The sequence below is a fragment of the Ochotona princeps genome, chromosome 12 (genome assembly GCF_030435755.1).
Source record: "Ochotona princeps isolate mOchPri1 chromosome 12, mOchPri1.hap1, whole genome shotgun sequence".
NCBI lineage: Eukaryota > Metazoa > Chordata > Mammalia > Lagomorpha > Ochotonidae > Ochotona > Ochotona princeps.
Window position 1 is genome coordinate 64,854,818 of NC_080843.1, and position 25,773 is coordinate 64,880,590.

General features: G+C 41.3%; 1 protein-coding gene across 2 annotated transcripts in view; it reads right to left on the reverse strand.

Moving 5' to 3' along the window:
- Nucleotides 1-4,496: 4,496 nt before the first annotated feature.
- NUP58 (nucleoporin 58) overlaps nt 4,497-25,773 on the reverse strand; it is a 55,055-nt gene continuing 33,778 nt past the window's right edge. Inside the window, exons 13-16 of one of the 2 annotated variants that reach the window (XM_058670964.1) lie at nt 25,033-25,234; nt 19,995-20,093; nt 18,386-18,481; nt 4,497-4,650 (exon numbers count right to left, since the gene is read on the reverse strand). In XM_058670964.1, coding sequence (XP_058526947.1) covers nt 4,568-4,650; nt 18,386-18,481; nt 19,995-20,093; nt 25,033-25,234 — 480 coding nt within the window. In that variant the 3' untranslated portion in view covers nt 4,497-4,567. Of the gene's footprint in view, nt 4,651-16,789; nt 17,288-18,385; nt 18,482-19,994; nt 20,094-25,032; nt 25,235-25,773 lie in introns of those variants that run through there. The other variant, XM_058670963.1, reaches the window with a different exon arrangement.

Here is a 25,773-nt window from a genome sequence, read left to right on the forward strand (position 1 = left end):
ATTCGCATGGCAGGTGGTGGTTACTGGAAAACTACGTGGAATCCACAAAGTGCCCACTTTTAGTTAGAAAACAGGATACTTCACACACTGGGTGATTACGCCATAGCAAAAAGTTCTGCACCATCCAGAAAAAATTTGGAAATGTAATGTTGAAGGGCAATAAATGATTTGCGGAAGTCATCCATCATATATCATGTTTATAACAATCAAAAATAAAATGTTTGAAGAACCATAAATGACAATCCAACTATTTTTAAAACATCAAGCAGAAGACAAAAGTGAAATTGAGCTGTGGGTCCAGCGTGGTGGCCTAGCGGCTAAAGTCCTCGCCTTGAACGCCCCAGGATCCCATATGGGCGCCAGTTCTAATCCCAGCTACCCTGCTTCCCATCCAGCTCCCTGCTTGTGGCCTGGGAAAGCAGTGGAGGACGGCCCAAAGCCTTGGGACCCTGCACCCGCATGGGAGACCTGAAAGAAATTCCTGGCTCCTGGCTCCGGATCAGCACAGCACTGGCCGTTGCGGTCACATGGGGAGTGAATCATCGGACAGAAGATCTTCCTCTCTGTATATCTGACTTCGTAATAAAAATAAATAAATCTTAAAAAAAAAAAGAAAGAAATTAAGCTGTGACGAGCCAGGGAGGGGAGAGTTGGTAATAACACACAGGTGCCTTCAGCAATGTTAGTCATGTTCAGCTTTATAAATAGTGGGGGAGGAGGAAGGTGTAACGGGAAATTCCCGAGCCTAAGGAACTCTATCATGAGAAAGTTAAATAAGTAAATAAATGAAAATAAATTGGCACGTGATTTCACAAGCATATTTCATTATTATTCATCATTTATAATTGTTAGCATACTTATCACACTTATTTTATGTGTTTGTTTCACTATGCAAATGGACTTACATGAACCAGTATTTTTATTATCCTACATTTTACTTCCTTTGTGTACCTCAGATACCATATGCTGCGCTTTTTTAAAAGATTTAATTACTTTTATTGGAAAGACAGATTTACAGAGACAGAAAGAAGGAAAGATCTTCCTCTGCATTCTTCCTGTCCTACAAACCCACTTGTCCGCTGAGGACTGCTTCTCCTGCAGACACAGGTGGCCGCTGTGTTCACCCCACAGCCGGCCAGGCGATGAGGAATTGTCTTGCTTGCTTTCTCGCGGCTGCCAAGCCGTCTGTTCTTGCTGGCCTCTGTGGATTTTTAGCATCTCTCCCCAGTCTGACTTGGTCAGTCTTGTCCGAGGGAGCCGTGTATGATGATCTGGGTGGCTCAGTGTGGTCACCACTTGTCACTTGGGACTTTTAAAGGGTTGCTTCTGTGACTGAGAAACTGGATTTTTACATTTGGCCTTCCTTTTCTGTTGACTTCCAGTAGCCACCAGGGCTCTATCTTGTCGCAAAGTACAGGTGTGCGCTTCATCCTTAGTGTGTGGAAGCTCCGCCCCCACCCTCAGATTCAATCATCCCACTCTGCTGCCAGCAAGCCAGCCCTTCTTCTTTCTTTCCCATCTTTCTCTCTTTTATTCTTTTTGTTCTCACATTCTTTTTCGTTTTTCAAAGTTTCTTTCCTTTCCCTTCCCCATCCTTTTCCCTCAAGGGGGGAAAACGAGAAAGAGGGCACCACCTGCTGGCCCACTCCTTAAATGTCTGGCGGCTTGGAGCTGGTAACTCAATTTAGGTTCCTGTTTCCCAAGTGATGGTAGGAACCCAGTTAGCTTAGCCCTCACCTGCACATTAGCAGGAGTGAAGACGGGCCTTGAACCTCAGTGCTTTGATATGGGCTGTGGGCTTTGCAAGCAGCAGCTCAACGGCTAAACCACACGCCTGCCTCTGCCACCACATTCTTTCAACTCCAAAAATCCTTCCCTGCCTGAGGAACCTAACACCCACCAATTCCACAACTACTTCTTTGTTCTTCAAATTCTTACTTCCCACTTCAAACCTTCTTTTCATAACGTCTGCTTGGCAAAACTTGAAAACTGATTTGATCTAAGATCTTGCCGTCTGTGAGCAGCACAGAGCTCTGCAGGCTGGGCTGCTTGTACTGGGGACTGCCAGCCAGCAGAGGGCACTTGCCACTGAGGGGTAAACCAGACTACCACACAGTACCAATTTTGTATCTTCCTTTGCAAGCCTCCACTTTTCCTGAGCCCCGCCACTCAGCTCCCGCACGCTTCTAACACATCTCTCACTTCCCACTTTTTTTTTAAAGATTTATTTAATTTTTTATTAGAAAGCAAGATTTACAGAGAGAAGCAGAGACAGAGAGAGATCTTCTGGTTCTCATTCCCCACATGGCCACAACAGCTGGAGGAGCTGAGCTGATTCAAAGCCAGGAGCCAGGAGCTTCTTCTGAGTGTCCCACATGGGTGCAGGGTTCCAAGGCTTTGGGCCGTCCTCGACTGCTTTCCCAGGTCACAAGCAGAGAGCTGGAAGTGGAGCAGCTGGGACATGACCCGGCGCTCATAGGGGATTTCAGCGTTTGCAAGGTGAGGATTTAGCCACTGAGTCATTGTGCTGGATTCTCAGCTTCCACTTCCAACTGCACTCTCTTCTGTGAACAGCTGTCTCTGCTCCTGCTTAAGAACAGCCGTGTTTTAAAGACCCCAGCATCTCTCCCATATGCAAAGGCACGGTTGTATCACCCTCTTTTTCTTTCTAGCTCCATTGTATCTTTCCTGTGAGCATATGACCATACCACTGTTGTTTGCATCTTGGAAAAGAAATGAACAACACTCTCCTAGGACTGGGCCTTTAGCCTCGTGTTATAAGATGCAGGTCAGGCAGCCCCCATCTGGTATCCAGTACCCAGGTCTAAGTCCTGGCTCTGTCCCCAGTCCCAGATCCTGGGAGGCAGCAGCTGATGGTCCATGTGGGAGAATCACATTGAGATCCAAACTCCCAATTGCAGACATTTGAGGGGCGAACCAGAAAAAAAGGATATTCACTATCTATCTCTCTGTCTTGATTTCTCTGGCTCTCAAGTAAATAAATAAACATTTATTTAAAAAAAAAAAACACCTTGCACATGCCAGGATCCCATATGGGTGCCAGTTCTAATCCCAGCTGCTCCACTTCCCATCCAGCTCCCTACTTGTGGCCTGGGAAAGCAGTCGAGGACGGCCCAAAGCCTTGGGGCCCTGTGCCCGCGTGGGAGACCTGGAGGAGGTTTCTGGTTCCTGGTTTTGGATCAGCACAGCACCAGCTGTTGCACTCACTTGAGGAGCGAATCATCAGATGGAAGATCTTCCTCTCTGTCTCTCCTCTCTGTATATCTGACTTTGCAATAAAAATAAATAAATCTTAAAAAAAATTGTCAAACGAAGTAGCCACTTTAGGAAAGTTTGTCAGTCCTTCAAAACATTCAATATAAAGTTATCATCTGACCAGCAGTTCTGTTCCTGGGTATATAGCCAAAGATAATTGAAATAATACATATACACAAAAACCTGTTCTAGCTGCATAACTCATTATAACCTCAAGTGCAAATAATGGAAATATCCATCAGCTGATTGATGGAGAAATAGCAGGAGAAAAGTGCTGTTACTTGCTCCTTGAACACAGAACACTGGGTCAAAGAAGCCATCATGTTCACATGAAATATTCATAGTGGGAAAATCTATAGAGGAAAAGGGCAGAAGAATAGTTACCTGCAACTCAGGCTAGTTGTGGAAAGGCAGGAGTCTTGACTGCCCATGTGCACTGTTTCTTTTGGTCGTGGGCAGAGGAGATAGAAATATTTTAACCTAAACTGTGATGGGAGTGTATATATAATGAGAACACCTAGGCCTGCTGAGGTCTTGGCCACACCTTCAGGTGGGTGGCACCAGCATTGCCCACCCATTTCCTAATGATTGAGAGACCACCACTGGGGAACCTCTTACCTGTAGGTTCCCGTTCAACATGGAGGGGTCAGGGAATGCTTTAAATCCCAAGACCCTTCCTCAGACCTTTGGTGTCTCTCCCTCCCCTTTCCAGAGGCACCCCACTTTCCGGCTTTCTCTCCGGAAGCACTTCCCCCTTCCCTCTCCCTTCCCTGCTCACCTGGTCCCTTCGGAGATAAACTTTTCTGTCTGCAACAGATTCCCGGATTTTTATTTCTATATTAAGCTGAGGAAAGAAGCCACTGGCCTTTTCTGGTAACACACAACTTTATGAAGATCCTTAAAATCATTGTAAACTTCAAATGAGTAAATTAGATCTCAATAAAGCTATTTTTTAAAAAGTAAATTATAGCATTAAAACAAATATGCAATCCAGTATACTAGATCAAGTCTTCTTTTTTTATTAACTTTTCCTACTCTGTTGTAAATGCTCCATTTTTTCCTATACACCTTGAATTAGTGGCCTACTTCCTGATCCCTTGAGATATTCCCAGAATCTGGCCTATGATTCACTATTAAACCATCCATATACATCAAGGCCAAATTTTCTTCTGAATCCTAGACAGCTTGATCAGATGCAGTGTGAGTCTTTTAGTAGTCTTTATAAACAAAATTCACAAAATAAGCATCAGAAGTTCCTTGCACAACGGATGTTTGCTGAGTCAATGCCTACTCAGAACTGGATTTTTCTTCCTACTTCATTGGTTTCTGTAACACTAGGTTTTCGAAATCCAGTTAAAACCTGTGATTTGTTCCCTGAAAAACAAAAATAATTTATGCTGCAGTACTGTTTGCTAATCATAATAGTTTTATAATTAGTGCATGCTTAGTTTGCACAAACCACATATTTCAATGTCTTAAGAATGCTAACTTGTTTTAATTTTCTCAATCAAACCAAAACATGGATATTGTGATCTCCACTTTCCTAATGAGGAACAATGACAGCAAACCATTTGCCTAAGCTCACAGAGCAGCAGAGTGGTAAAGCTTAAACTACAGCCCTAGTAAGTAGCTCCAACATCCATATGGAGAAAGGTCAGTGGGGCAGTGAGGAGGGGAGAGACCAAAATTAACTCGTTTCTCACTGCAGTTAATTACTAATTCAGAAATATTTATAGAGTTCAATATGATGCTAAGCACGGGGGATATAAAAGCAAAACAAAACAGGACTTCTGTCCTGGGATTACAAACTCTAATACTGGAGACAAATAGGCTACCAAATCATACCCCAGCCACAATGGCAAGTATCATAAGCTCTCAAGTACAGCCTGCCTGCTACAGGGGAACCGGAGCATGAGACAAGCGTGCTGAAAGCCCCAGACAAAAGGGAAAATTCTGCAGCGTGAGAAAATCACCAAGTGGCATAAAGGAAAGTAGTGTTCTGGTGGGCTTCGGAGTGTGAAAATGTCAGAAGAAACCAGACTGTAGGCTGCCTTCAACACCACACGAAGGAGTTGGAGAGAAGGGCTCCATTGAGTACAGGCGCAGACGTGACCTTATTTGCATGCTGGAAAGATAACTACAAGAACTCTGATGCTGCATCAGGGTGGAGACAATGAGATCTGAAATACCAGGTAAGAGGCTGTTTTGGACAAATGATAAAAGAATTTTTTTAAAAAAAGATTTTAAAACAAGTAAATTAAGTATCTGCAATTTATTTTTTTTGGATAGAAAACCATATACGGTTTCAGGACCAAGGACAGTACCATCAACATCAGTACTGCCCAACAGAAATACAGTGATGAGAGCCACATATAAAAATTTAAGTTTTATACTAGCCACATTAAAAAAAGCAAAATAAACTAGTGATATTAATTTTAATATATATTTTATTTAACCAAATATATTTGCAACATGACAGCAATATAAACAATGGATTTGCAATTTTTTTCCACACTGAACCTTTAAAATCCAGAGTCAATTTTTATATCTCAACAGTTACTATGAATGATAAATTTTCCCTGAAACTATATGATCTGAATTCAATTCCACAAGACTTAAATTGATACACAACTCATATACCATGTTTGTTTCAACCATCCATAAACGTTGCCCAATATCTGAAATCAAGTGTCAGTTGCCATATTCAACCTGCCGATAAGCCACTTGCATCTACAGACTGTCAAGTCGGACAGTGCAAACTTCACTATCCCTCGGCTAAGGCAGAGGCACTGCCCAGGCCATGGCTGGCCCAAAGCGGCTATCAGCTATGTGTGTGTATAATGATCAACAGGCACAGGATATGTAAGGATACACTCACTAATTCTAAACCAACGGCAAATAAATCAGAGTATACAGGATCAGAAGGAATTCCTGAGACCAGAGGGAATAAATGTAGGTGCATTAGTAGCTTTGACAAAGTTCTTTTAAAAAATATTGTTCTTGAGGTCTATGCTTTGTTCAGCAGAGATAAACAATGACTTGGATCATTGTTTTTGTATTGATACATCTATAAAAACAACAACAAAAAATGTACTCCATCATGGAACTCTAAGACATTCTGTTTAAAGCTTAATCTGGATTAGAGTGAGGCCCTGCTACAAAACACCTTAAGAGGATGTTTGATTTTTAAAATTTTTACTATTTTTTAAGATTTATTTATTTATTTTTTTTGGAAAGTCAGATTTACAGAAGAAGGAGAAACAGAAAGATCTTCCATCTGCTGGTTCACACTGCAAGTGGTCTCAATAGCCAGACCTGAGCCAGTCCAAAGCCAGCAACCTCCTCCGGGTCTCCCACGCGGGTGCAGGGTCCCAAGGCTTTGGGCCGTCCTCGACTGCTTTCCCAGGCCACAAGCAGGGAGCTGGATGGGAAATGGAGCAGCTGGGATTAGAACTGACGCCCACATGGGATCCCAGCAGAGTCACAGCGAGGACCTTAGCCACTGAGTTATTGTGCCAGGCCTGATGGTTCATTTTTTTAAAAAACACTTTTTAAATGCACATCTGAGTTAGCAAGAAAAGTATCCCAAAAGGAAATGAAAGGGTGAGAAGGGCAGGGAACTGAGCCTGGTGTCTGTTAGTACTCAGACTTGGAGGTTCCCAGAGTTACTTAGGAGATCTGCCAAGCTCCCAGCCTCCTGTGCCGGCCTACTAGATGTCCTCCCTGTGAGTTCTCCACTGGTTTGCATGATGAGTTTTAGAAGAGCACATGATATCTTTCGAAGAGGCACTGCCCAGCCCTACCTGAAGTTTATGACTTGATTCTGGGCAAGGGTGTGAGTTGAAGTGAAGTTTGCAACTTCTGGGTGGACTTTTTTAAAAGGAAAGGTTTTCTCACACATTCTTTCTTCCTGTGAGCTAGAATGCAAACCTAGCCCTTCACCCAGACAAGGACATACCCCTCAGCAGATGAACACTCCTGGGAGTCAAGGCCTTGCCTCCCCTAAATGATTATGGATTGCTCCCTGGGTTAAGCGGAAGAGATAAGCTCTCTGGCTTCAGCCACTGCATTCTGAGTCTTTCTGGAAGACAAGCAGTTTTACCTAGATTGTAAGTAATGCAAGCAAGGTAAGAGAACCCCTTACAAAACAGTGATATAAAGATCTTAACTAGGAGTCCACAAACTTTCTATAGCAGAGTAGCGGATAACAGGTAATTAGTCTGCCTATGATAGTTTATTTAATTCCTGCTGCAATTATTCAACTCTGCCATACCTAGAAGCAGAAAACATGTGAACAAACGGGCATAGCTGCATTCCAAAAAAACTTTATTTATGAAAATAGGCAATAGGCTATTTTGTCACAGGCCATAATTTGTCAAACTCCTGCCAAACATCACCAAAAAATAACAAATGAATAATATCTCATAAAGAAAGCTTGCTTATTGCCTAGCTAATTATGCCAAGAAAACTCATTTCTTTTAGCTGGTTACTAGAGGTACTGTTACTTAAATTTACATTGCATGTCTCCAAAATATCCCTTGTACAGGTGAGATGGTCACATGGTCCTGAGTTGACAGCACTTTGGGGGCCTCTCTAGGACCATTCTGGGCCAAGAGCAAATGCAAACCACTTCTGGAGAAACTTGTTTTTATTTTCAGAGAGTTCCTAAAGATGAACTCCCATCAATAGTAAGCTCAAAAAATGAAAATCACAAACACACAGAGACACAGCCAGTTAAAAAAGTCAAATGACAAAATCATCAAAGATAAATGTAAACACATTGAATGTGCTTCAAGAAGAGGAAATAGAAGAAGACATAAAAAAATGTGGCAAGGCACACTTTTTAAGGAATAAAACAAAACTTGGAGAAATGATAAAGAAAAATGAAATTTAATTTCCACAAAGCACCCATGAAAGGGTTAAAAACTTTCAAGGACCGGGCTTGGCGGCATGGCCTAGTGGCTAAGGTCCTCGCCTTGATCCCATATGGTCACTGGTTCTAGTCCCAGCGGCTCCACTTCCTCTCTATCTCTCCTCCTCTCAGTATATCTGACTTTGTAATAAAAATAAAATAAATCTTTAAAAAAAAAAAAAAAAAACTTTCAAGGACCATCCAAAGCACAAAGACAACAAGAAGGAAAACCAAAGTAATTGACACATAACTGACTTAGCTAAATTTTAAGCTTATGGTGGGGGACGGCTAAGGGAGAAGTTATTTATATTTCTGTAACTGCAGATGAAGGCTGGACTGCAAATACAACTGACTAAAAGCTTAGAGGTGAGAAGTCACTGTAGTCTGGAGAGAAAGGGAGACGGCCACTTTTGAAGATTTTTTAATTTTATTGGAAAGGCAGATTTACACACAGAAGGAGATAAAAAGATCTTCAGTGTGCTGGTTCACTCCCCAAGAGGCCACAAAAGCTGGAGTTAAGACGATAAAAACCCAGGAGCCAGGAGTTTCTCCTGGGTCTCCCATGCGGGTGCAGGGTCCCAAGGCTATGGGTCATCCTTGACTGCTTTCCTAGGCCACAAGCAGGGAGCTGGATGGGAAGTGGAGCAGCTGGGACACAAACTGGCGTGTCCATAAGGGATCCCAGCACTAGCATGGGGAAGATTAGCCGACTGAGCCATTGCACAAGGTCTGATACGGCCACTTTTCTAACAATTCTATTATTGTTGTTATTATTTACTTATTTGAAAGCAGAGTTGCAGAGAGAAGCGGGGAGAAGTAGAGAGCTCTTCCCACCACTGGTTCACTCCCCAAATGGCTACTGAACAGACAAAAGCCAGGAGTCAGTAGTTCTTTCAGGCCTCTCACACAGGTACAGGTTCCCAAGGCTATGGGTCATCCTCTACTTTCCCGGGCACATTAGCAGGCACTGGATGAGAGGTGAAGCAGCTGGACTCCAACTACAGCTTATGTAGGAGGTTGGCATCCCAATTAATGACTTAATCTGCAAATCTACAATGCCGGCAACTGTAGCAACTCGCAGAGAAATATCTAACACTTTTCCTCTGCATAACTTTGATGAAAAATGAAACTTAAAATGTTGAACAATTCGGGACCAGCATGGTGACCTAGCGGCTGAAATCCTGACCTTGGATGTGCCCCGGGATCCCATACGTGCACCGGTTCGTATCCTTGCAGCCCCACTTCCCATCCAGCTCCCTGCTTGTGGCCTGGGAAAGCAGTCGAAGACGGCCCAAAGCCTTGGGACCCTGCACCCGCTTGGGAGACCCAAAACAGGCTTGAGGTTCCTGGCTTTGGATTGGCCCAGTTCCGGCTGTTGAGGTAGCTTGGGGACTGAATCAACGGATGGACCATCTTCCTCTCTGTCTCCTCCTCTCTGTGCATCTAACTTTCTAATAAAAATAAAATAAATCTTTAAAAAGATGTTTAACAATTTAACTTCAGAAGTAGGGAGAGATCCTGATCCCCCTCCCACTTTTTTTTAAATTATTTTTCTTGGAAGAACAAATTTTACAGAGAATAGGAGAGGCATAGCGGAAGATCTTCCGTCCGCTGATTCATTCCCCAAGTGTCCCCAACAGCCAGAACTAAGCCAACCCAAAGCCAAGAGCCAGGAACGAGAATTTCTTCCAGGTCTCTCAATGGGTGCAAGATCCCAAGACTTGGGCCCGGCAGCGTGGCCTAGTGGCTGAAGTCCTTGCCTTGAACGCGCCCGGGATCCCATATGGGCGCCGGTTCTGATACCAGCGGCTCCACTTCTCATCTAGCTCCCTGCTTGTGGCCTGGGAAAGCAGTCGAGGACGGCCCAATGCTTTGGGACCCTGCACCCGCGTGGGAGACCTGGAAGAGGTTCCAGGTTCCCGGCTTCGGATCGGCGCAGCGCCGGCTGTTGTGCTCACTTGGGGAGTGAATCATTGGATGGAAGGTCTTCCTTTCTGTCTCTCTGCTTCTCTCTGTATATCTGGCTTTCCAATAATAATAAATTAAAAAAAAAAAAAAAGATCCCAAGACTTCGGGCCATCTCTTCTGCTTTCCCATGCCACAAGCAAGGAGCTAGATGGGAAGTGGAGCAACCAGGACATGAACTAGTACTCATACAGGATCCCAGTTTTTAAAGGGGGCGAACAGCCAAACGAGTCATTGTGCCAGGCCCCTGACATTCTTAAAAGACTAGGTCAATTTGGAAACAACATAGTGGAATGCAAAAATACATAAAATGTCTTTTACATAAAATAAAAAATAGGAACATGACTTTCAGTTATTATGTTTTACTATGTATGTACTGCCAAAGCAAGCACTCAAATACACATTTTATACTTTATATTGTGTCATTTTTAATTGCATGAGGTTTTTTCAAAAATTTCACAGAGAATCTGGTACAATAACTCATGGCCAAATCCTCACCTTGCAAGTTCTGGGATCCCATATGGTTACCAGTTCATTTCCCAGCTACTCCACTTCACTTCCAGCTACCTGCCTGTGGCCTGGGAAAGCAGTTGAGGACGGCCCAAAGCCTTGGGACCCTGCACCCGCATGGGAGACCCAGAGGAGGTTGCTGGCTGCTGGCCAGGGCCAGGATCCAGGAACTCTAACCTGGTCTCCAACATGGGTGGTAGCTGGGTCGTTTCACTGCCTTGCTGAGTATAGTAATAAGAAGCTGGATAGAGGCGGAGCAGGGGCCCGAATGGTGATGCTGGTGGCTAGGCCTTGGTGTGTGGCATCCCATGTGGGTGGTGGTTCGAGTCCTGGCTGCTCCACTTTCAGTCTGCCTCCCTGCTGTTATGTCTGAGAAGGCAATCAAGTCTTTGGGCCCCTACATCGACGGGGGAGACAGAGCGAGCTTGTGTCTCCTGGCTTAGGACTGGCTCCGCTTCAGTAGTTGTTGCCATTTGAGGAGTAACCAGCAGATGCAAGATCTCTGCCTCATATTATCTCTCTGTGACCCTTTCAAATAAGAATTAACTAAAAAAAGCAAAAACAAAAAAAAGGGCTAAGCGTGGTGGCCTAGCAGATGAAGTCCTTGCCTTGCACTCCCAGGATCTCATATGGGCGCCAGTTCAGATCTCACTGACCCAACTTCCCAACAAGCTCCCTGCCTCTGGCCTGGGAAAGCAATCGAGAACGGCCGAAAGTCTTGGGACCATGCACTCACATGGGAGACCCGAAAGAAGCTCCTGGCTCCAGATCGGTGCAGCTCTGGCTGTTGCATCTGCTTGGTGAGTGAACCAGAGGATGGAAAGATCTTCCTCTGTCTGTCCTCCTCTCTGTACATGACTTTCCAATAAAAATAAAAAAATCTTAAAAAAAAAAAAAAAATGGTGGAGCAGCCAAGGCCTGAACTGACACCAAAATATGAAATGTCCCCGTTGCAAGCAGTGACATCACACGCTGTACCTCGCTGGCCCCGATAGCTGATCAATTAAGATGAGAACAGCGGGCCACCCCCACCTCTGGCATGACGGCTCAACTGTCGAACCCTCCACTTCCAAGCAACGGGATCCCATGGGCTCGTCTGTGTTCTGGCTGCTCCACTTCCCATGCAGCTCCTTTCCTGTGGCCTGGGAAGCAGCAGATGCCCAGATCCTTGGGACCCCACACCTGCATGGAACACCTGGAGGGAGTTCCTTGGACCCTGGGGTCCAAGTCTGGTCACCTTACTTCTGATCCAGGAGTTCCTGTTCCAGACTTCAGACTGACTTAAAAACGGCCCTGTGGCCATTTTTCACATATTCTTGAATGAAGTCCTTGCATTTCTAAAGTAGGCAAAATTTCAAGGAAATAATTTTTAAAATGTTCATTGGCCACAGTCATCTATGGATCCAGAGCACTGTCAATCTTTAGTAGCACAGAAGGAATTAAGTGGGGAAATAGTCACTGCTGCCATTTGATAATCAGCTTCAAAAAGGCTTCCCAGAACACCTGGGACACTGCAGTCTGTGAGCATCGTCACTTACACAACTCTGGCACCTTACTGAGCTTCTTCCTTTATCTCCAACAACCTCACTACCTGCCTGGAGTTACTACGATTCTCAAAACCTGGGCAGTAATTGCAGCAGGGTCTCCCCTCTGCCCAATTATAATCTGAAATCTAGCCTTTGAGAAACATCATCTTCATATAGTTGATTTTTAAAAGTTTATTTGCATTTATTGGAAAGGCAGATCTACAGACAGAAGACAGATCTTCCATCCGCTGGTTCACTCTCCACATGGCTGCAATGATGAAGTTAAGCTGATCTGAAGCCTGGAGCCAGGAACTTCCTCTGGGTGTGTCACACGTGGGAGCAGGGTCCCAAGGCTTTGGGCCGTCCTGTGCTGCTTTCCCAGGCCACAAGCAGGGAGCTGGATGGGCAGTGGAGCAGCCAGGACTGGTGCCCACAGGAGACACTGGTGTTGCACGTAGAGCCCCAGCCTCCTCGAATGCCACAGCGCTGCCTCCAGCTGTTTCAATGGTATAATGCGAAAAACTTTGTCAATTGTAATGTTAAATATCTTTTTTTTTTAAAGATTTTTTATTATCATTGGAAAGCCAGATATACAGAGGAGGAAAGACAGAGAGGAAGATCTTCCATCCGATGTTTAACTCCCCAAGTGAGCCGCAACGGGCCGGTGCTGCGCCAATCCGATGCCGGGACCAGGAACCTCTTCCGGGTCTCCCAAGCGGGTGCAGTGTCCCAATGCTTTGGGCCGTCCTCTCCTGCTTTCCCAGGCCACAAGCAGGGAGCTGGATGGGAAGTGGAGCTACCGGGATTAGAACCGGCACCCATATGGGATCCCACTGCGTTCAAGGCGAGGACTTTAGACGCTAGGCCACGCCGCCGGGCCCAATGTTAAATATCTTGCTTACTAATGTATTTTCTTATTGGAAAGGCAGATTTATAAAGATAAAAGGATCTTCCATAAGCTGACTTACTCCCTACGTGGCCAAAATATCTGGAGCTGAGCTGATCTGAAGCCAGGAGCTTCTTCAGGGTCTCCCACGTGAGTGTAGTAGGGTCACCAGCCTTTGGGCCGTCCTCTCCTGCTTTCCCAGGCCACAAGCAGGGAGCTGGACAGGAAGTGGAACAATCAGAACATGAATTTGTGCTTGAAAATAGAGGATTTGCCCAGCTCCCTGCTTGTGGCCTGGGAAGGCAGTTGAGGACGGCCCAGGGCATTGGGACCCTGCACCCGCGTGGGAGACCTGGAAGAGGTTCCTGGTTCCCGGCTTCCGATTGGCGCGCATTGGCCCGTTGTGGCTCACTTGGGGAGTGAATCATCGGACGGAAGATCTTCCTCTCTGTCTCTCCTCCTCTGTGTATATGTGGCTGTAATAAAATGAATAAATCTTTAAAAAAAAAAAATAGAGGATTTGCCCAAGATCAAACAGGGTCAAGGTACAGTTCTGAACACAGTAGACAACAGACTTAGCTCACTGGAAAAACAGCAGCATTCCTTACTGACAAGAGTCGCAAGAACCCAGGACTAGCTTTGTGGCACAGCAAGTTGTCACTTGCAATACTGACATGCCCTAGGACGACCCTGGGGTCCAAGTCTGGTCACCTTACTTCTGATCCAGCTTACTAATGTGACTGGCAAAGCAGCAGCGGATGACAAAGTGCCAGGGCCCCTGCCCCCACACTGGAGACAACGACAGAATTCCAGGTTTCCGGCTTTGCCTGGCCCATTTGGAAGTGGACTAGTGGATAGAAGATGTCTCTCCCTAACTCTGCCTGATTAAATGAATCTTAAAGAAAAAAAGGACAGAATGGGCCCAACGCAATGGCCTCGCCTTAAAAGCGCCAGGATCCCATATGGGTGCCAGTTCTAGTCCCGGCTGCTCCACTTCCCATCCAGCTCCCTGCTTGTGGCCTGGGAAAGCAGTTGAGGATGGCCCAAAGCCTTGGGACCCTGCACCCACGTGGGAGACCTGGAGGAGGTTTCTGGCTCCTGGCTTCGATCAGCGCAGCACCAGCCATTATGGTCACTTGGGCAGTCAATCAATGGATGGAAGATTTTCCCCTCTGTCTCTCCTCCTCTCTGTATATTTGACTTTGCAATAAAAGTAAATAAATCTTTTTTTTTAAAAAAGACACGTACATTATAAAAGAACACCTAAATAACTTGGTACAAAAAAGATAAACTATAGTATACAATAAATATACAAAGTTAATATATTTAGAAGTTCAACCTTACAAGTACTTGCTTTCAGGATTATATTATTATTATATTATCAGGATTATAAAGAATGCCAGTAGATGAGTATTCATACATGTTAAGAATGTACCTTTACAGAGCATTTTTTGGAAAACAATCTGCTACCATAAATGAATACTCACTTGATGGGGGTGAAGACCATGATGCAGTAAGGCAAGCTACCGCCTGTGGCGCCAGCATCCTGCATGAGCACAGATTTGTGTCCCGGCTGCTCCACTTCCCACCCAGCTCCCTGCTAGTGGCCTGGGAAAACAGTGGAAGATGGCCTATAAACTTAGGCCCTGGCTCCGATGTGGTGAACCCAGAAGCAGCTCCTGGCTCGTGGGTTCGGACTGTCCAGTTCCAGCTGTTGCAGCCATTTGGGGCGTGGACAAGCAGATGGGAGATTTCTGTCTCTCCCTTTCTCTAATTCTGCTTTGGGAAATGAGTTGGAACAGATGATTATACATCTATTTACGGGGTACTACATGAAATCAGGAGCACCTACACAGGAAGATATTGTGGCACACCGTAAGCGGGGGGGACAGAAGTCACAGAATTGATTTTAAAAGTGCATTTGTTAAAAGAACAAGAGAGGACGTGAAGAGCAATAATAAAGTAGCAAAGAACACAAAAGAGTGGATGCACATATGGAACAAGACAATTTTTATGGAACATTCTAGGAGTGGAAGTGGGATCAGGGCCTAGAAACTGAGCAGGACATCTGTCATTTACTGGGTGCTCTTACGTTAAAATGCGCAATGAGACAAAGTGCATTTTTTAAATTCTCAGAACACAAATGCGAGCAACAAAGAAGTTACTATCTTTTGTTCAGTAGTTTAAAAAAAAAAAGATGGGCAAACGAATGAGGGAGACACTAAGGAACAATCAAAAAGAACAAAACAATATTAAGATAAATTATTAAGAATAACTACTGACACCTATATTCAAATAAACTGACACAATAGATTTTATTGTTTCCATAATAGGCTCTGGACAAGGTGAAGACAATGGGGACAATGACAACATATTCCAACTCCTGTCACAAATTACTCTTACATATTTCCAGTGGTTCAACATATTAAAATGTAAAATGTATAAAGAAAAAGACAAGAAATATAAATATTCAGGTTTCTAGAGCATAACACAATGTATTTAAGTTTGTCATAACTGTTTATGTAAGTCGGACAGTAATTCAAAACACACACAAAATCATACCTTTCTCCTAACTTCCCTACAATCTGGATATGAGGATTACAGAAATTCAAACATAACTTTAGTGCTCAGAAACAAATAATTTTCCCTATTTTAGTGCATGAAGCAGGTGCAAAACATTTCAATTCAAAAAGCCAATCATTGCTATATGCAGATAAATAAATGACAAGACCTTTGTAACAAAATCCAGCCAACATCATACTAAAAATATATGTGTGTGCATGCGTCTGTGTGCACACGCATGAGAGATTATTCATATATCCAATACCTGTTCTAGAAAACAAGGTGAGATGGTGAAAACGCCTGAAAATCCTCACTGATGCACATCACAGGTAAATCCTTCTATACTTGAAAGATCAACAGGTCTACCCTGCGGTTGTTCTGTGAAATCACAGCTCAGGGAGTTCTCTTTCCAAGCCTCGCAGCCGTTCACCATCACTAACGCTAACCAGTCTAGACGAACACTATCCAGATGCAGTCTGACACACCTAGTCATCATCTGGAGCTCCTTTTGCTGCTAGAAGAGGGGAGAGTTTATCACTGCTACAAAGAATATCTGTCTTTCATAAAATATGTTTTTTTTTTGTCACAAATTAAGCACTTACTGGAGATGTTGAGAGGCAAGAAGCCCCTCCATTTGGTGTGACTATCAACAGCTAGCAAGGTCCTCAGTGTACCTGCAGAAGAATCCCCTTGGCTTCGCAGCTCTCTGTCCCCAGCACACCAGTCTGCAGGACCAGCTCAGCTATGAAAACACCCCACAGAAGTCACGTGGGGATATAAGGGATAATAAAAGTTGGTAAAGTCTGTTCGACAGATCTTAAAGCATTCCTCATTTAGAGTAGCTGCTGAAGACTGAGATGCTGGCAAAGAATGGAAAAGATTCGGGGCAATGAAGCCAAGCTGATCCAATATTTAGCCCAGTAACCACTTCTCGTAGTCTTTAAATGAACAACTACAGAACAGTCTGAGGCAAAAGCTGTGGGTCTGTGAATGTGTGCACACAATTGTGTGTATTGTCCTGCGCATATTTACATACGTATTCACACGATGCCCTGCAGTGCAGTTCAGAAGGCCTTGTAAGAGCCCACTGTTTCTAATATAGGCCCTGGAGTTCATACCATCTGTGTAAGAAACAATGTGCATGTATATTCACATCATGGAAGCCTCATCAACAACAAACACTGCTATTACTACTAGGTTAAATAGTAGGTTTTAGGTTAATGGTTTCTTCTATTATCAGTGACATAATTAGAACATTTCTAACACAGAGAATCAAAATAACAAAAACAACACCAACTAGGTTTTAAATCCACAAGATATTCAGTACAGCAAACGTGAACAAATTTCAACTTCCAGAGTAGGGAAAAATATCAAAACTTTATAAATCTCTTGGGATGCAGTTTAATCACTGCATCATTAGAAAAATAGACTCATGGAATTAACGGTGCTGCTGCGGACTCTCACACGTCAACCCTCGTGATTATCTTTTGCCTCTTTTGTTTCCAGCTGGAGGCTTCTTCAGCTGCAGGAGCTGTCCTCCTGTTCCAAAGCCCGCAGAGGCAGGATTGGATACCCCAAATGTCAAGCCAGCTGATGCCGTGATGCCCGGATTGCTGAAGTTAAACCCAGAGGCACTTGAGCTGCCAAAGCCTTATGTTTAGGGAAGAAAAGATTAGTATCAGAAGTTACATCACAGAAACAAATACAAAAGACTCGGCTGAGTGGCCAAATTGTATCTCAAAGACTACATGATCCTTACAAACCACCAGTATCTCAGATTCTTGAATTTCTAAGACGGAATTTTACAGGAAAATAATCTAGCCAGCAATTGAGTAGCACCTTGAAAGACAGAAGTTTAAGGATGCAGTGAAGAGATAATCAGCACAAATAAATCCACAGGAAATGTCAAGTTGCTAGGGAATTTGCTGTTAAGTAAATATGGTGCCTTCCTCCTCAGTCCTATCAAAAAATCTTTATCAATCCACAGAGGACTTTCACAACCCTGGGATCCCAACCCTCCAAGCAAGTCTGCCTTCCACGCTCTGAAACACACACACAGAGCAGCACTGCCTGCTTCGGGCTTTGTAACAGCCCTTGTAACATCAAGTACTACTTAACCATTATAGTATTTAGATTATAATCCTGGTATCATTGAACTGTGTTTTCTTATTCTGCTGGAACTCTTTTAATAGCCATTTACTACATTTATACGCTCTTTAATAATATACTTCTTCATTTTAGATATGCTATTTATTCCTAAGCTTTATACACTGAAATAATAAGCTGTTCTTTCCAAGGACAGCAGATGCAAGCAGAGACAGAATTCTGAATTTTCTACTAGTGGAATCAAAAGATTCTGCCAATTTCAAAAATAAACAAGGAACTCAGTCATTACTTGCAACAGTGTGGAATTCTTAAAATGCGAGGAAGTCGCAGCTGAGGATTATCTCTTTGGAACAGAAAAGGTTCTCTTGCATTAACAGTGGTAAAACCTGGGTTAAATGTCCATCATAAAGGGCTCATCTTTCCAACAAGAAAACAAAAACAAATCCCTTAGCCCATGAGGTTAATCACTGGTTCACTGGTTCATAATGAATCTCCACTGAGTTAAGAGAAGACAGAAAAACTGCATATGAATAGGTAGGTTTGCATGCTGGATCTTTTTGGCTTATTGGAAGTAACAACACTTTTAAATGAAATAACTTGCACCTCTAAATTTGCCTGAAATTCAGGCAGAAACACACAAACCTGCACTAAGACTTCCTGAGGGTTTATTTGTTGTTCCAAATCCAAATGTGGAGGTCCCTGTGGTGCTGCATCCAAAACCAGAGCTAGTTCCAAATCCTAGTGGAAGGGTGATAGAGAGATATACAATGGTACATAAAACACAGGTTAAAGGAGACTTAGGTCAAAATTTATCTAAGGTACAACAAATACAGTGTTGAACATGGGCAAATTAACAAGATCTGCTATTTGTCCCTTCGCGTAAGACTTCTACAAGGACCAGAATAATTCTAAAGTAAAACATAGGTATTTAAACTGATTTATACAGAAAATGCTAAAGAGCATAAAAAGATAAGATCACAATAGTATTGTTTCTCCCAAATGTAACAGAAATTTTATTTATCATTCAAGAATGATTTCTGAAAGTTTATGAGCATCTTTACTTAAGTGTCTCATTTTAACAAAAGACTCACTAAATTCATAAACAAACATGACATATACAACAATGTACAAAATAAACACATAAAAGGGAATTTTATCCTGCTTTTCACTGAATTATCTTTATCGCTGGAACAGTGCTTAACCACATAATGGTCAACACTTTTCATCTGCTCAGTAACAGTGGACTGCCCCTCAAACTACCAACATTGCAACAGCAAAATATTGGGGCTGGAAGTGTCTTGTTTTTCCTCTTAGTAGCATTTTTACAATTTAAAAAACAGAAGTATTTTTCAATACATATAGTTCACAGATAATTCTCAGTGCCAGATACTCTTGAAATAAAGGTGAACTCATTTTAGAATGCAACAGGTTATCTATAACCCTGAGTTTGCTGACTGACGGCAAATTGGATTACAGACCACAGAATTGTGCTGTCTGCCATGATGCTTATAAATTGTTATTGTCTTACTGAAGAAAAAATGTGATATGAAATAACCAAAACAAGTAAAACGCTTTACTTCTGGCATTTTAGTGGAAATAAGAATGCCTTCTATCCATCACACTATGAAGAGCTTGTCAGAACCTAGCCAGCTTCCAATGATCCACACCCATGGACCGTGAGTGCATCTGTAGTTAGCATGGCATTCTGCAGAAGACTTACCTTACCACCTACAATGAACTCTGCAGTTACAAACATAAGCCTCATTGCTTGGGAGTGTAAGTACCCATACAGGCAAATAGACCAACGATGCTGATAAAGGGGCTGAAGTAAAACCCATTTAGAGTGCTCATTTTCAGAGAAAAAATATGATTGGAAGAACGCAGATTATCCAGAAACAGCTGCAACTCCAACTAACATTAAGACTACCGCTTTTTAAACTTCTAACTAAACTTGCTGAAGCTAAGGAATTCTCAGGGTTCATATTTCAGTACACTGCTTTGGAAAATGAAGAGTCCTACCACTGGTTTTTTTTTTAATACTTTTTATATGTACTATTCACAGAAGGAATAACTCTTTCAAGTTCTAAATCTAACATGAGAAAGCAATGACTAGGTTGGAGAATCATTTTTTGCCAGATGGGACCTTAACTTTCTAAAATAGCAACAGATCCTCTTAGAAATCTTTTTACAGGCTAGTACCAACTCAAGTGTATTAATATTTAAAGGAAATATTAGAAAAGTTAAAGTGTACCTCCAAGGTTTGAAGAACCTAAGCCACTTGATTGCAAGCCAGTGCCAATACCTGAGCCGAATGGCGTTCCAAAACTAACTCCCAGAGACGGCTGTGGCCCTGGTACAAAAAAAAAAATGGGGGAAAAAAACAAATTTGCCTTACTCTTTCAAGATTAAAGTTTCTTTATGAAATTATTTTAAATGAACAGTGACTGCTTTTAACAAACTCCATTTATTAAAACTGTTTTCAGGATACCTCTTCCAAACTAACTTATCTGTCCCAAAGATTTACTTCATCAGAAAAAAAAGTTTTAATTAACATTTCCAATACTAGACATTAAGAGAGGCTTACCACAATAAAAGATGAATATTAGTTCAACCTATTAAATAATCTGAAATCTTGTATCATAAATCTTATTTCTTTTAGACTTATTTCTATATTTATTTTAGATCTCACTTGTTTCCTGAATAAAACTATCTGGCGTGGTCACTAAAGTGTTTTACTTAAAAAAAAAAATTTTTTTTTTAAAATCTTGGTGTCAGAGTCAAGTCTTCATTGATCAGATTGAGACAAACGTGGGAAAACGATCATGTTACTTCAAGAGAGTTAGTAACCAAAAAGCTACGCATGGATTTTTATATGAAATATAAATGATATATATAATAAATAGATAAAAAACAAGACAATGTTTTATTTTATTAAATTTATTGTTCATTTTAAAGCAAACCAATGACACAATAACATGACAATTCCAACTTGTTCACACAAAGGGGTAACTGAGTTCCCTCTCAGGCTCTGCTACATGACACCACTTGCCACCTGATTCAGTAAGAGCATGGACATTTACAAAGGCACCACTGTGGACCTTGACAGATCGAATACATTCAAGACTCCAACTCAGAAAGTTCTTTCCAACACTTTGGAAAATGTATTCAGATGCAAAATGATTAGTCATCCTTTTCCCATTTGTTACTTTACAAGATTGTGGCTGAGCTTCTCTGGCAAGAACAGCATCAAACTTACTGGCCTCTCTGCCGACTACTCTTTTTTTTTTAACTCAGTAGAATACAAAATCTAAAAATCTCTCGTTGGATAAATAATTTATGAAAATTAATAAACTTCAAAGTACAATCTTCAGTCTTGTCTTTTTCAAGCACAGTGATCAGTGCATCTCAAAATCGAGGGAAAAATATACATATTAAATTTAAAACTGGCAAAGAAATCAAAGCCTTCAAGTTGTCCAATGAAGAATGAGGTTTGTATACTCAAATGGTAGTGTAAAATTATAATAAAGCACTGAAAAAACTGAGAAACTGCATTTTGCTACCCTGGGACAGAAAGCTTTTCAAACAGTGTCCGCCCAGAAAACAAAGGACAGTAACTAATAGCAGCCAGAGTTCTTACACTACTATAAAAACAAACAAAAGCAAAAAAGGATTTTAAGTTTTAACATCCAGTTTGAGATCAATTCGAGAGTAAAATATCTGCCTAGCAGCTCTTTTGTAAAAATGTTACCATAGGAAAAAGAAACTAAGCATATTACTTTCTTCTAACAAAAATAATATATAGAAAACACACATTGTTTCTTTAACATTGAGAGACTTAAGTGTCACGTGTTCCCAGGAGGCACTGCTGGTGGAAGACCCCGAAGGACAGTGCACAGCACGGCCCCTCAGCCTTTCAAGCCCTCGGTGTTCACTCCAAAAGCATGCTCTGTGTTGGGTGTGGGTCTGCTTTAAAGAGTAACACAGCATCTCTAATCACCGACCTTCAGGATCTAGGTAACCAACAACTCGTTACTTAATGATGACAAGACTTCGCACTGCACAATAGACACATGGTATTATGAGTTTTGTACCTTCACACAAATTCTGAAGGCATTCTCACTTATAAAACTAATAGGCAAATGTATAACATTTTTAAATAGTAGAAACTCATGATAAATATCTCCCATGCCAAAGTGTTACCATATATTACACTCTGGCTACCATATATATTAGTTTCATGGTAAGAAAGCAGAATCTAAACCCTTCAAGCAAAAGTTTCATGAACAATTCAAGCAGTCTGCTATGTAATCTTTATGAATGGTCATTCAATGAGAGGTTTAGTTCCATAAATAAAAAGTTAGTAGTAATATATATCAATGATTGCCAAAGAGAAATCTTCAGAGTAACGTTTTACAAAAGTTACCATATGATATGTTCGCATACAACAAAATCAAGTTTAGCACTGTAATTTATATTTTCCAGAATAAATTCTACTTTCTTAAAAATAAAACTGTATTCACAGGAAAAGGACTAAAGTGCTAACTTTAAAAACTAATTTTCCAGGATCACACAAAATGCCCAATATAATTAGTAAAATGGTTAACTCCTAAGTTATATTTTAAAGCAAAAATTTAAAAATAAAACAGAAAATGCCTTTTCCCCAAATTGAAAAATTTTACGCACATTGGTCTAATGGGGAATGTTCCTTTGGTTATTAAATACCAAAATCACAGAACCACAAGAAACTAAGAAATATTTAAGGTTTCCCATCTAACACCCCACCTTAATTGTCCAAGCCTACATTAAAAGCTACAAAATAGAATTCCTAACAAATGTCTAGACTCTCCTTAAAATGGCTATTAAGCCACAAGAGAAAAATCTTACTATGTAAACATCAACAACTTTTAAGTGTTAAAACACAACAGCAAAACACTGATCCCAACCCCCAAAAAACCCAAAAACAAACAAAAAATTATCCTAAATTCAAATCACACTCAAATGCCTAATTGCCTTGAATTTTTTAGAAGTGTGGAAGCACTAATGGACAAGTGTATTCGAGCTCTGTTTGCACATAACTCATCCATGCATGATGTTAATTTCATACATAAAAGACTGCTGGTCTATTCCTTCACCTCCAAGAAAGACAATTACAGAAGCCAGACTCCGAAGGCGGCAGACTTAGAAGCTATCTGGTCTGTGCCCATGTGTACATAAACAAGTCAGCAATCCATATACACATCAAAATAAAATCCTTTTGGTTACTGAAATCTGTAAAAGCTGTGAATTATACGTATATCTAGCTTCTCATAGATGGTCTTAAAACTTGTTATTAGCACTTTAAGAAGGTTTCATATTACACGGCATAAGGGATAACTCACTGAGTGCAAAACAATGCAATAAATAGTTATAGCCTTACAAAATCATTATGTATGTATCTAACAGAATAACCAAAATAATTAACAAATGGACTACAGAGCACAGATCTTTTAAGAAACAAAGTGGAAAACACAATGCAAAATTGCTAGCATTACTGGTTAACTTCTCAGTTCTAAAAATTCATAGCACTCTATATGAAAAGATTGAAAGATCACTTAGGCTGGTAAGTTACAACCTGCCACTTCATCACAAAGCCCTTGTGTAGACTTCAAAATTGCAAGGAACATTAACAGCAAAATTTCCCCAGCAAAACGGCTTGGTAGAAATCAAGACAAAGTCTATGAGCAAAAGGTCCCTAGGGTTGACCAACTCCAAAGTAAGCTGATGTCCTCTACAGTTACAGAAGGCAAAGACCTAGTCTGTTCGGCCTATCTTTGTATACCTCCAAGCCTAGCACATAGTAGGAACTCTTACTTACAGAATGAACATACATTATCATATATTCATGATCCTAAAATATGAGAAAAAGTCTACAACTTCTCCAGACTGTTTACATAAGTTAAAAGGGGGGAGGAAAAACCCTGACAGGTAGTTTTGCTTCAAGTTTACCTATTATATTCACTTACAGTGTAACAGTTTAGGTAACTGACTTTTTTTCAAGTTTTACTTATTACAGTGGAAGTCAACTACATTTCTTTAAAGAACACTTAACCACACCCACACTTATCTGAGCTACTCTTTTACAATTAATAATACTGGCTCTAAAAAGTAAACTGGGATGATGGCTGGCTTGATTAACTAAATAATCATGAGAACAAATGCTTGTTTATGGGACTGGCTCTTCAAAGGAATCAAACTCAGAATTTTCCCCTCCATCACTTGAGAATGCAGCCCTATCCTCCACCCAGCTCCAGGGCTGTCGGACAGAGCTTAGGGAAGCCACTGGGTACATGGGCTCAGGCAAGGATGTGGATGGTCTGCCAGACATCCACCAATTCTGGCCATTCTGTAATCTCCAAATGTGAAGAATAATTTTTTAAACTGCCATAGTGATTAGAAATTACTGCCCAAATAAAAGCAGCATAATTCAGTCTAAATACATATTTTCCCTTTTTCGGTATTATAATTTACTACTAAACTATCTGGAACTCTCAGAAAGCCACATGCTAAAAAATAACCAAGAAGCATCACTCAAAAACTTATGAATGATTAAATGAACAAAATCTACATCTATTAAGGCTATATCCATTAAGCAGAATTAAACCAGAAAATATAAAGATCTGGTTTCCAGTATTTAATCACTTTCAACTCCCACGTCAAAATATCTTGTTTCTGCTCTTGCTCCTGGTCTGTTCTGAGAAGTACAAACAATTTCAAACTACTAAGAGGGTCTGTATTCTGTTTTTGGTCAATACACAAACAAATCCACAATCTTCAACGTATCTTAGTCCATAAAAACCTACTTGACCCTCAAAGTGGTTACTTAGTAATTTTTATAAGTGAAGAAAATGAGAACGCACCATCTATCAGTATCATATGTGAAAAACACAATGTTCAGATGGACGATCTTCGACTTTAAAACAGTTAAGTGATACAATCATGGTTTTAGAATGTTACTCTTCAATGTAATTCAGTAGTAAAACACCAGGTTCTAAAGGGCATTTATAGCAACACAGCAAGTAACAGTAAATTCACAATATTCAATATCTAATTGATGTATAATTATTGCTAAACTACCCTGCTTTTGTTAAATCAGGTATATTTATAATTGTGTCCATCACAATCTCTAGAGTGTATTGGAATCGCTGTTCATAGAAATTTCTTCTGTACTCACACAAAAGGAAGACTTACGAAAATGCACATAAGTGTTTGCATTTGAACAGTAAGAAGTTATAACTTGAATGCATTCAGACCTGGAGCAGGCTGTTGCTGCTGTGTGAGTGTTGCAGCCATGGCAACGGCTGCTGCATTTGGCATGGTGCTGAAAGGTGTGGGCCCAGTGGTAACTCGGGGTGCATTCTGCCATTTCTTGGCTTCTGCTCGCCTGGCTTCAAACACATCTGCAGCATCTCCCAAGAACATCTTCCTGTAGCCGAGGTATTGCTCTTTGAGAACCTAAAGGAAAGCAGAAAGAACTCAAAAAGAAAGAAACCACTAAGCAAGCTCTACGTTGAATCTTGTAACTATGAAATAAGTTACCAAAGATGTTGTCAATATGACAATTTATAGTTCCACAACAAGAAAAATCAGCAGCTTGACAAAGAGGTCTGCTTGACCCAATGCAACATCTGCCTTGTTTATTGTATTTCCCAGAATTTTTAAACATTTAGTCTAATTTAGACAGGCTTTACGAAACTTTTTATGAGAGATATGGAATTTATATTTCCTACCATTCTTGGAAGAAAATTACAAACTAAAATAATCCTTTTGCATAGATGTCAATATTTGATGTTTTAGGTTCAAATGTTGCTACCTTTATAATAAACTCAGGGGGACTTGCCACAAACTTAATGCTGAGTAAACCGTCCAGTCAGAAACAGGATGTATGATGTAAGAGCAGACCTACAGTTCACTGCTCTCTCAAATCCACCCTACCTTCAACAGTGGTTGGCATCAGTAGCCCATCGCATCTATGTTCATTTTAATAATCCACA